Source organism: Sinocyclocheilus rhinocerous, unplaced genomic scaffold (assembly GCF_001515625.1).
Source record: "Sinocyclocheilus rhinocerous isolate Xijiao unplaced genomic scaffold, SAMN03320098_v1.1 scaffold218, whole genome shotgun sequence".
Lineage (NCBI taxonomy): Eukaryota > Metazoa > Chordata > Actinopteri > Cypriniformes > Cyprinidae > Sinocyclocheilus > Sinocyclocheilus rhinocerous.
Window position 1 is genome coordinate 842,752 of NW_015664181.1, and position 12,530 is coordinate 855,281.

Genomic DNA, 12,530 nt, shown 5'->3' on the forward strand with positions numbered 1-12,530 from the left:
AAAAAATAGCTACATTTGTTGCTAGGTGCTTTTGGAAGAAAAGGTTGCTAGGGTAGTCTGAAACGTTGCTAAATCTAGCAACAAAATTGCTAAATTGGCAACACCGCACCGTGTCCACTGTCACCCCATGGCTTTGACTCATAGTAGGAGGTCCTTAGAACTGACTGGCAAATGATTGGACAAGTAAATGTAAATCCAGAGCCATAGCTCTGTGTAAATCCGGTACAAATGCCCCGCCTCCTATTTTAAAGATGAAAGGAATTTTCCATTCAAACGTTCATTCAAAGTTGCTCGTCGTGGAAGGTTCTAGAATACGGAATCTCATTAAAATATTTGAACGATTGCTGCTCATTTTCTGAGGTAAGTATTTATTTTGGGGAAAAGCGTAAAGTAGATTTATGTTCTAGTACTAATATAGAAGTTAAATAGTAGAAATATAGCAGAAATAGAATTGTTGTGCATCAAGCTCTTCACCGCCCAAACGGTTACCGGTAATATACTCATAAAAATTTTATATATTCGGGGTTGGAGGTATGTTCTTTTAATTGTTTTAATTTATTTAAACCGGTTTTAGTTTGCCGTGAAACGAACCTGCAGTTTAGACCGTTAGGCGAAAACGGGTAACGTTAAGTTAATTCATTTCCGCTTTTCTGACAATGCTGACTGAATTTCCTTAACCGCATTCAAAGGATTGCTTTTGAGAGTTGTTTTATACCGGTACATTTTTTTTCATTGCATTATGAACTCTCGTCAATTCTGTATTGGCTGTATCTTTATCTTTAATGCAACAGCCACAAAAATTTTGGGAATTAGGAACGATATGTGTGAAAATAGTTATAAAATTGCCGAAGAAATAACATGCCGGGACTTAAGCTTGTTTGCAAGTCTGAACTAATGGGCGTTTGTAAGAGGAATGTCACTGAAACATGTCAGGTCTTGAGTTATCTTGCTAAATTCCTGTGAAGCGAATAAGCGGTTTCCAGTTCGTGAATGAATCATTCTTTTGAGTCGACTCTTTATGATGAACACGTTGAGCTGGTTCACGAAACCAGTTTGAAAGATTCGTTCACGAATTCACTTAAACAATCCTTGCAATTAGCGAGTCAACAACTAACATCCTTATTAATAAATTGCATTATATATATATATATATATATATATATTAAAATAGAAAACACTTTATCTTTAATTGCAATTATGTTTGAGAATAGAACTGTTTTTACAGTATTTTTGATCAAATCAATGCAGACTAGGTGACCCCACACTTCTGAACGATGACATATTTGCTACTAATTAATAAACTAAACGTTCATACTGCTATGGAAGAGTAAACACAGCTGAATTTCAGCTATAGTTTTGCTCCCTGTTGAGTTGCAAACATTTGACCATAAATATATCTCATCAATGTAATACTGTGCTGGGTAACTTTTATAAAGAATATATCTTTGGATTTGAGACTTTAGTCTTTGCAACTTTACAGATCTTCTTTATGCAGCAAGAGCTTGTAACACTCCAAAGAGAAAGGAAAAATTGAAATCGCATCATATGACCCCTTTAATTCGTGAGATGCCAGAGACCACGTGACTGCGTAATTACGTCAGGACGTAAAAGAACTGCCCGCACTTTGAAACAAACTGTTCGAAAGAGTCGATTCGCGGAAATGAGTCATATAGTAATCTCTTCTCAGCAGACCAGAGAAAGGCAAACCCCTGACTGAACACATGCGTACAGGCGTAGTCTTACACATTAGCCGGAAGTGAGTCAGTCTCATTTGACCTTATGGCTCATAGACAATCCCCTTGTCCAAATACCGACACTTGCGGTCTTGGCCACTTGAGAGCGCGTGCGCGCGACAGGAAATATGTGCGCAAGACTGTCCCAGGTCTTAAAAACGCCAGAAACCTGTGAAAGATAATACCCTGAGATCTGTTTTATTATTGTGCGACGGTTTGTAGATGCCCAAGCTGCCGACAAGTCAGATATGTTTTCGCCTGTCCCGATATGAGAGTTGCCTTCACCAATATGGATACAATACGATAGCAATATGTTGACGTGCGGTTGAGCGGCCAATGAGGGTATTTATTATGTCTATGTTATGGCTCAGTGTTTTGGCCGGTGGATTAAAACGTCATGCGATGCGTAGGAAGAGCTTAATGGCAGTGAGGTGCAAGTTATTTATTACGGTTGTAGAGTACATGTAGACAGGCTTATGTCAGTCAGTTAACATTGATCACTGTGTCTTTAATCCAGGTCTCTTGCGCTCCAGGTCTGAACTTCCTTTACTGATCACTGCAAGAAGCTCTCATCAAACTCAACCTTCATCTCATTCCTGAATTCCTCACTTCAAAATGTCTCAGCAAATCAGGTACAGGAGATTATAAATCATAAATATATATTTTAATTAATTAGATTTGTTTTTGGGTGATGTAAGTTTTTTTTGTTTCTTCTGTTGAATGTCCTTGAACATGTGACTTTTTGTAAATAGTTAAGTGTTCAAAAAAGTATACTCTCTCTCACACTCACACACTTTTAGGAATTTTAAGGTCCTTTTGATATTAAGCTGGCAAAAGTTCTCTTGAATTTATTTATGTGTATGTATGCATTCATGTATGTATTATTATTTTTTATTTTTTATTTTTTATTTTTCTCCGATTCACTTTTTACTTTTTCCCCCTCACCTCTAGCCTCCCTGCCAAACTGATTAATGGTGGCGTTGCTGGCATCGTTGGGGTCACTTGCGTGTTTCCCATCGATTTGGCCAAGACCAGACTCCAGAACCAGAGACAAGGCCAGCAAGTCTACAAGAGCATGTAAGGGCTCTTCACTACTTTCCTTTAAACTTCTCAATGCTTCATTCCTGTAACATTTACATTCTATTTTAATTCACGCACACTATTATTAGATACTCCTGCTTGTTTCATGGCTGTGTGTCATTCCTCACTTTGATTTGATTAGCCATGCATTGGTAGTTAATCCTAGTGGAATGTGTGATGCATGGTCAAGCATTAGTTTCCGCCTGACATGACGGTTCAGCCGCTATGGTCACTGCAAAGCCTTATAAGGATTGAGGCCAGACCGTGTCGCATGCCTGATGTAAACACATACCGAGTAGGCTGACCCATGTTAACACAACTCTGTTTGTCCTTTAGGATTGACTGCCTCATCAAAACAGTGCGATCTGAGGGATACTTTGGCATGTATAGAGGTAAGATTCACTCTTATTTATTCATAAGTGACTTAATGTATAATTATACTCTATTTAGATTAGTATAGCCTCTTATATGGCATGATGGGTACACCTGAATAGACTTGAGGAATCCAGTCCATATGACTTTGGAGAGAATGAACTAGAATAGCTTGGCTGGTGGTAGTTAAATTCAAACTAATATTTTTTTTGCTATTTGTAGCACTGAAATAGCAATATTTAAGCACTTTCCCAACGTATAAAGAATTTTTAGTTCAACTTTTTTTTTTTTTTTTTTTTAACTGTTCAGAGTACACGTTGTGTTGGTAAATGGCCACAATGACAGCCTAGAGTAGTACATAACCCTTTATTTTTAACCCTCTGATGCATGGCGTGCACTTATAGTGGCATTTTAACCATTTGTCCAAACCACCTTGGTGATTTTTATTTGACCTTCAGCCATAATTCTATATGACTGTGCTTATTCTTGACAGCACATGTTGCATAAGTAGCTATAATATTTACCCATTATATTTAACCATTAGCTTATAATGTTAATGGATCAATCTCTCAAAATACTTATTTTAAATTCAAGAAAATAATGTACTCAAATAAGTAGGACATGGTTTTATGGTGTTTTAAAGTATGAAGAAACTTTTCTTTTTTTTTTTTTTCGATTTAATAATTAATGCATCAGAGGGTTACTTTTAAATGAAGCAAATCAAACATGTTGTAATTACTACATTTAGTAGATCGGTTGTTTGACTTCAGTTATTCAGTAGACCAATATAAGTATCCTTGAAGAGTGTTATCTGTAGAGTTTGGAGGAGATTGGAGTCGGTGTTTTGTGCCGGGTCTCCATTTCTGTGAGGAATGCTGTTGTTTGCATCTGTGTTTTTCATGTTACAGACATGGGTCCCCGCTGGGATAGTGAAGGCTAGCCGATAAGGCGCAGCCACGCTGGAGGCAAATCATTTATCATGGTTCTTACTCACACTGCTCTATTACAATTAGGCACCAATTTTTGTTTTATCTATACATAATTGTTGAATTTTGATATTTACTTTTTTGCTTCTTGTTTCTTTGTTGTTGTTTTTTCTCCACTTTCTTCACTGTCCTTGCTCGTCTCATTCAGTCAGTACTAACCCATCTTGCCATGTTCTGTTAACATCTAGAAAGTTTTGTTGGATATTCATCATCATCACTTACGCTCATTATCTGCTTTGTCTTTTTTACATTATAAATAATATTTGGAGCTGTTGTGACCTCACATCAGATGACTAATATTAAAACTACAGTCTGCACGTGCAACACATCAAAACTACACAAAGCGGTCTTTAATATAAGCAGGTGTTTGGAGAATAGGCTGTATTTCTCTCTGTTGTTTGCAGATTAATCACTGCATAAACAGCACAGCAAAATCTACCTGCTGATACATTTCTCTTCTATTATTCTCTTCTATTTGTGATACTGCACAACCCTAATGTCACTCTTTCTGGAATGTGCCTGCATTTTTGTTTCACTACATTTATCTGAATATTCTATCCTATTTTTCTGTCCACTCTATTTGTTTATATAACTAGTTAATTTTTTGGTTTTGTTCACATTATGTAAAATCCCCCTCCATCATCAGCTCACAGTTCTCTCATAAGCTTTGCTTATATACTTAGTCTGTTAGTAGCATTTTTATCTGTTTAAATGGTATTTGATAAGGTCATGTTGTAGATTTATCTCTGGTTTGATGGTGGTGGGGAATGTGTGTTTGCTGATCTGTGATCAGTTGGGATGTAGTTTTCTTTAACCCTCTGTTTGTTTGTCTTTTAGGCGCTGCGGTTAATCTTACCCTGGTCACTCCTGAGAAGGCCATCAAACTGGCTGCCAATGACTTCTTCCGGTGCCACCTTTCCAAAGATGGGTACGTTAGCTACTGCTGCACATATTAGTGCTTGTTCAAATGCAGTTCTTATAAAATATACATTTATAATCATGTCCTTGTTTGTTACAGGAGAGGGCTGACTGTATTTAAAGAGATGTTGGCTGGATGTGCTGCGGGCATGTGCCAGGTTATCATCACTACTCCTATGGAGATGCTGAAAATTCAACTACAGGATGCTGGGAGACTAGGTAGGTTTCCTTTTTGCGCTTAAAGAAGCGATAAAATCTAGCCTATTGAGTATTCTTGATTCTATTGGTCGGTTGTGTCATTTGGCATCAATGTTTGTTGGGGTTGTTTTGCAATATTATGAGTACAGTGTAGTTGTATTGCTCACTCAGTCATTTAGCTGTAGTAACAACTTTCCGATCATCTTCACAGCCACTCAGCAGAGAAAACCATGCATCATTCCTCCCAATAGACTGGCGACCACAAACACAGTGTTGAGCCGCTCCTACAATGTGGTGCCCAACACCTCACCTCACCCATCTGCCACCCAGATCGCAAGAGAGTTACTGCACACTCAAGGCATTCAGGGGCTCTACAAAGGCTTTGGTGCAACACTATTGAGGTAATGCGTTGTAAAATTTTTACTGTAACAACACTGAATGCAAACATTCATAGTAATGAGACTATAAATGACCTGTTTTTATTCTTTTTCTCTTATTCAGAGATGTACCTTTCTCGGTCATCTACTTCCCTCTCTTTGCAAATTTGAACAAGCTGGGTAAGCCCTCCCCTGATGAGGCTGCACCATTTTATTGGTCATTCATCTCTGGATGTGTCGCAGGCTCCACAGCTGCTGTTGCCGTTAACCCATGTGATGGTAAAAGTTGTTTTTGGTCCTCTTTAGCCCTTTTTCACCTATACACCTTTTAAAAAATGCATGTGCTCACCATATTTTATCTTATTTGGCAGTGGTCAAGACCAGGCTGCAGTCTCTAAGCAAAGGAGCTAATGAGGAAACCTACAGTGGCATAATTGACTGTTTCGGGTAATGCATTAGTCCTATAATGTGTTTTAAATGTTACGATTTAACTGATTTGTAATTCTGGGATGTGAGTATATCATCTACAGTGTGTGACCTTTGCTTGTTTTTTCATTCTTACAGCAAGATCATGAAGCGAGAAGGGCCATCTGCTTTCCTGAAGGGAGCATGCTGCAGGGCTCTAGTCATCGCGCCACTGTTCGGTATCGTACAGGTCATGTACTTCATCGGCGTGGGAGAGTTTATCATGAGCCAGTCCTCCCTAAAGCTAATCTCTGACAGAACAGACCCCAGTACTTCTCAGAGTGTGGCAGCTACACAACCAACTGTACATTTACAAGAGAAGATAAACATTAATCAAGATGGTAGAGTTGTCGAGAGAACGACAACTTCTACTCTGGTTAAGTTACTGTGAGTTTTTTTCCAGCCTTACCACACTTCCTCTATGGTTTACAGGCTTATTTGATGGGCTGTGGCCAGAGTTTTGCACTTATTGGTAAGGATATGTCTGGAGGAGAGCGCTTGACGTGCTTACGTTTTCTTGAAGCATATGTGAAGGTTTCCCCTCAATGAGGGAGACTGGTGTCACTGTAATGACACTGTTTTTCTTGACACTTTTTTTTCATCTATCTACAATTCTTTTTGTATTAATTTTTTTTTAGTTTTTTTTTCCCCTACTCCGAATTCATTTATTTCTGTTCCTGTCACTGTTTTCAGTGTCTAAACAATTGGGTTACTTAATGCTTTTGAAGCTTTCAGACCTTGTAACTCTAAATTGTTCATAGTTTTAGGGAATGCCATTGACTTTCATTCCATCAGATGCACATCGCGGTCCATTTCAGTTTCTGAGCTGATTTTGGTGAAGGTACAACAAGTTGCAGTCTAAAATGAAGTATGCAATGGCTACCTAAAACAGCCTAACATTTGATGCATATCGTATTTATGCAATTATTTAAGACGTGCGTTTATTTTTCTTTTCTGTTACATGGACCAGCATGTATTACAACTGTAGCTTCCAGGGATTTCTGATCCCAGAGCGTAGGTCATTATTTTCAGGTCATGTGTTTGCCTTAATTATCATGAAAGACAAACTCTTCACAAAGTTTGAGGGACCTGGCCTTGAGCAAAAGGCTGTATGTTTCAGTGCTGCGATTGTTTGATGACAGTATTAACATCTTCCTACAATGACGCCTCAATGCAACATGTATTAATTTCTGTTTAATGCAATGGTCTAATTCAACATTACAAAAATGAATAAAAATAAATCAAATGTTTGAGCGCTGTTTTAATGTTGCCCAATGACCATAGTTTCTTGTTTCAAAGCCATTTACATGCAACACGATGCTATGAAACAGTTAAAAAAAAAAAACCCTACTTGACGTTAAGAGCAACTCCAAAAATGAGCATATTGTAATTGCAAACATGTTTATGATGCAGCTTCGTCTGTTCTAAAGGCACATAGAACAATAAAACTAGTGGGTCACATTCCTGAACAGACCTGCAAAAGCTAGAAAAAGAGGAAATGGTTGAAGATTTACTTCAGACATGTTTTTACAATTTTACAGTGGTATTGTTGATCTCCCTAAAAACTGGGGTTTGAACTTTACAGATTCAAAATCAGCCAAGTAAGGAAAGTAACATGCATTAACCAGATTGAAAAAAAAAAAAAGATTAAACCAGTGACACTTGAAAAAGTCAACATGAATCAAACAATTTTAGGGTTTTGTCTGGAACATGGAGGTTGAAAGTTGAGTTTCCTCTCAGCAGTAACCGTTTTTCAACTCTTATTTGCTATTATTGCTGTAATCGTTATTATATTACTATCAATCAACATTAAATTACTACTGGCAATATTTTTAAAATGTGGCCTACGATAGTAGCCTAAACGGATGTTTTTTTTTTTGGTTAACATTAACCAATAGCACATAGGAGCGAGGTCAAAAAGTTGTTTTAGAGAAAAAGAGCAAGTTAAGTTTTGATAAAATTATGAAGCTAATTGTTTTGTTTGGAAAACCATGCACTGATGAACCTTTCACTATAAAACTTGAAATGTTATGAAATTAAATTGACTGAGTTCATGTTGACTTTGTTGACTCAATCCACTTCTCAGCTTCATTTTTCAAAGCAAAATTACAACCAAATATTAATAACCAGCAAAACACAAACATATGACCCATTATCTATTAGCACAAAAACCTGGTCTAGTTCACACAATAAATAACATAAAAAAAAAACATGAAAAGTAGTTGATCAGTGAGGCAGTAGAGAGGCTTATTTACATCAGAAAGTAAATGTCCAGTTCACTGAAAGTCTGAACTGAAGACTCTATTAAAGGAGATCAAGTTTGAAAAAAGCAAGACGTACACTGTGAAGTTTCCCCTTGTGATGATGGTTCAGTAATAAATAAAGACAAAATAAATGTAAAGGTTAATGCGGTTACAGTAGCAGTCCATGCAGTGGAGGTCATCATCAAACAATGCAAGTAACAGAAAAGACAGAAACAATCAGAGATAGAACGCTGTTCACAAAACAGTACCACAAGACCAACACTGCCTCATGAGAGCTCCTCCACCCGCTTCCCGAGCCTGAATGTGATGGTCTGATGAGGTCAAAGACGGCGGGCTTTGAAACAGTCCAACTGGGTGAGAGGGGAACCGCGAGGAACCTAAATAACTTCTCTGCTGTTCCGAATGGCACAGCATAGAACCATGCTGAAGATCATGCCAATTATCTGCCAAAACAGAGAGGGAATGTTCAAATGTTAAATATGACAAATATAGGCTACAGTGTTCCCAAAAAGCAATCACTTAAGCCACATGTACATATGAAGGTCACTGCATTATAAAATATCAAATCAAGTCTCATTAATATTAAAGATAACACATGCACATTTTGTATATACTTTTCCACAAATATATATACACACACACACACTTAAGATACTAAGATATAATATCCTTTAACATCTTAATTTTCTGTAAAGCTGCTCTGAAACAATGCACTGTGAAAATCACTATACAAATAAATTTGACCAGACTTTTCAAGCACATTTCACAAAAAGAAGTTTGTACGCATTTTGTTACCATAATTCCAGCAATGCCGATGCCAACATATCCGATTATGAAGAGTTTTTCGTTGAAGAAGTCTTCTATAGCTGTGTTACAATCCTTGAAAATATTTCAAAAGAACATTAGTTGAGTGTGGCAAACTGATGTAGTGTGATAATGTTACAACAACAGCATACATGCACAACATCGGTTCAGTTCTACTGATTAGAAAATGAATAGCTCTGGCTCCGAAATCTGATTGGATGAACCACTATCAAAGATAGCAGAGATGTGCATCTTTTATAACCAACAATTGTAATTGATTATTGAATTGCTTATTTAGGAATTGAACTATGTACAAATCATTGTTATGCACAACCGTGTTTCCTACTAAATTATGCAGATATGGGCACTGACTATTTATTTTATGATTGTTTAAATTAAAATAAAAAAAGAAAATAATGAGCGATTTGACTACACACCAAATAACACCTTGTTTTTAAGTTCATTTTTGCAAGCAGTCAGTGAGATTTTTACATTGTCACAAAAGATTTCTGTTTCAAACAAATGCTGTTCTTTTAAACTTTCCACTCATCAAATAATCCTGAAAAAAATGTATTACGGTTTCCATAAAAATATTAAGCAGCACCACTGTTTTCAACATTTCTTAAGCAGCAAATCGGCATATTAAAATGACTTCTGAAAACTCATGTGACACTGAAGACTGGAGTAATGATGCTGAAAATTCAGTTTGCGTCAAGAATGAATTACATTTGTAAATATTTTAAAATAGAAAGCACATTTTAAATAGTAAAAATATTTCACAATATTGCTATATATTATATTACACACACACACACACACACAGGGCTGCAGCTAATAGTTGCGGTGCACAAAATATATTTTAATAGTTCATTTCAATGCTCTTTAGCCATTGTAAACACTGTGTAAACATGCTACTGCGGTTTGGTTTTCTCTAATGTGCTTTGCTGATTGGGATCAACTGACAGCAGGAACTTGACAACTGAAGCACAATGTGACATCATGTTTCTCAGCCGATCAATGTGTCTTCCCGCCTGCTATAAATAAAAAAAACTGGCGCCTTTGTGCCCCTGTGGGTTTATCGGATCAAGTGACTCATGGGACATCTTACCACCGTCTGCTTCATTTCTCTCTCTAAGCCCCTCTTACCTCCTCACTCCACTGTTCTGTGTCCCGCACCCCTCCCTCTCTCCCTTATACACCGTGCAGAACAACATGGCGCCATCTAAGGGCCTGTGTCAGAACTACTCAACACTTCAGTCTGAAACATGTCCTGCTTGTGAGTCAAAACAGCACTAAAAAGCTTTGTGCCTGGTTGACACACAATGGCTTGTGCTGCAAATATACATGGGCGAAAACGGCTAAAATGTTCTTTCTCTGGACAAAAAAATACATATTTACTTTTTAAATAAAATAAGCTTCATGGCCTATAAAGAAACAATTATGGATGTCACTAACAATTATTTTGGTAATCGAGTAATTGGTTGATTATTCTGGCGATTAATCGAGTAATCAGATAATTTTTTTGGTGGTAATAAAAATAAACCTAAGTGAACAATAGACTTTAAAATGACTTAAAATACATATATAATTGCAATGAGGCAATAATAATTTGTTCAAATAAGATATCAAGATATAAGATATAAGCATATCAAAAGCAAGTAATCATGTGGTTTTAATGAAGAAAAAAAAACAGTTAAAATACATAATATAATAAAACATAATTATAACTTATGGGTATTATGTATTATATCAAATGTCTGCAGAGGGCGCCAACAGCCTCACAAATGTCTTTACACTTTACAGTGCGATCTAATCCTTGTTTGATATTGACCAAACAACATATAATTCAAATGTCCACTTAATCTTTAATATTTGGCCACTTATTTATTATAGAAATGAAACAGCCACTGTCCTTTCTTGAACAAGAACGTGGACATCAGAACATGCAAACTCAGTGCGAGGGTGCGCGATGAACAGTTAGCATATTGAGAAAGATGTTGGCATAGGTTTATAAATGATTTACCTTATAAATCTGATAGAACGATGCACATTGTTCCCAGATGAACATTATAAGAAACTCAGACTCACAGCATTTGCAGAGATTTGTTTGAGACGCTTTACGCATGTAAATAATACCTGTTTGTGTGGAGCAGCATTTACTGTGAGCCGCTCGGAGATGCACGTAACCTACACGTAACCTACACGCGTATAAATAAAGCTCATATTAAACCAGCAGTATGCTTTCTTATGATTTTTAATATTTCATGCAGCTTTAGAAAACGATCTAATAAGGCTTTTCATGGATTCTCGTCCGTGGAATGTGCCACACATTTTACCGGTTAAACGACACGGACAAAATGCAGTCGAGGATTTATTATAATCGAGTACTCGAATTAGGCTTGCCGTGATAAGACGGTGCTGACGGTGATACCGGTGTTAAGCCGCAACACCGGTTACGTCACTTGCCCACCGCGTCACCGACCCCCACCGTTGTTTTGATTTTTTATAGTAATACAAATCATTTAGTTCAGTAAAAGAACAGACACTACAATTAAAAACTGAACGCGGCTGCTCAATGCAGCGTGCCGAACGACAGTCGCATCACACAGATCAGATCAGATTTCTCCAGTGAGGAGAGTGAGTCCAGCTGACTGACAAGAAGAGTGGGGTGAGACAAACAAGACTATCGCGGATGATTTAGTTTCTAAACGAAATGCAAAAGTGCCTGTTTGGCAATATTTTGGATTTTGAAAAGCCTGTTGACTTTTGCCATTTATCTAAGGTGATTTTGGAAGTTTTTTTAAACATTCGTTTCTTATTTAATTGGTTCCACATTATTTGCTGATTTTTACTTTATTTAAACTGTCATTTATTTATTTTATTTGACATCAAGGTGTATGCCGTGCCTCCAAGCTTTCTTACTCGTTTTGCTAATAAACGTTCTACGTTTCTTATTTATTTGGTTATATATTATACATGTTTACTTATTTCCAGTTTGTATACCTATTAAACTTTATGTAAGTTATTTGTTATTTTATATTAGGCATAGCCTGCCCTATAGCATGGCGTATTTTTATTTGTTTTGTTAATAAAAGCTCTATGTTTTATATATAGGCTAAAGTGAGTTTGACGTTGTATTTTGTTGTTGCATTCAAGCAATTGACGCCACCCTGCCGTTAATGCAAAAGTGAAAGTAAAATGAGCACGGCGCTTTCAAGCTATTTAAAAGCGACAGAAAGCGAGGAAAAGAGGGAAAATTCAAACGAACTAAAAACAAACAATTCCTTTACTCCGAATTGCCGCTATTTGAAAGTGAAAGTAAAATGCGCACAC

At 36.9% G+C, this 12,530-nt stretch overlaps 2 protein-coding genes across 2 annotated transcripts in view; one reads left to right on the forward strand and one right to left on the reverse strand.

Moving 5' to 3' along the window:
• The first annotated feature begins 256 nt into the window (after positions 1-256).
• On the forward strand, positions 257-7,464 carry LOC107729755 (mitochondrial glutamate carrier 1-like). Its single transcript, XM_016540433.1, has 10 exons — positions 257-360; positions 2,251-2,365; positions 2,685-2,810; positions 3,150-3,205; positions 5,009-5,099; positions 5,190-5,308; positions 5,499-5,688; positions 5,789-5,943; positions 6,036-6,111; positions 6,229-7,464. Exons 2-10 carry the CDS (start codon positions 2,349-2,351, stop codon positions 6,518-6,520), a joined length of 1,122 nt encoding a protein of 373 aa, XP_016395919.1. The 5' UTR covers positions 257-360; positions 2,251-2,348; the 3' UTR covers positions 6,521-7,464.
• Positions 6,788-12,530, reverse strand: part of LOC107729756 (tetraspanin-2-like) — a 22,398-nt gene continuing 16,655 nt past the window's right edge. The window contains exons 7-8 of the mRNA XM_016540435.1: positions 9,189-9,272; positions 6,788-8,836 (exon numbers count right to left, since the gene is read on the reverse strand). Coding sequence (XP_016395921.1) covers positions 8,771-8,836; positions 9,189-9,272 — 150 coding nt within the window. The 3' untranslated portion in view covers positions 6,788-8,770. The remainder of the gene's footprint in view (positions 8,837-9,188; positions 9,273-12,530) is intronic.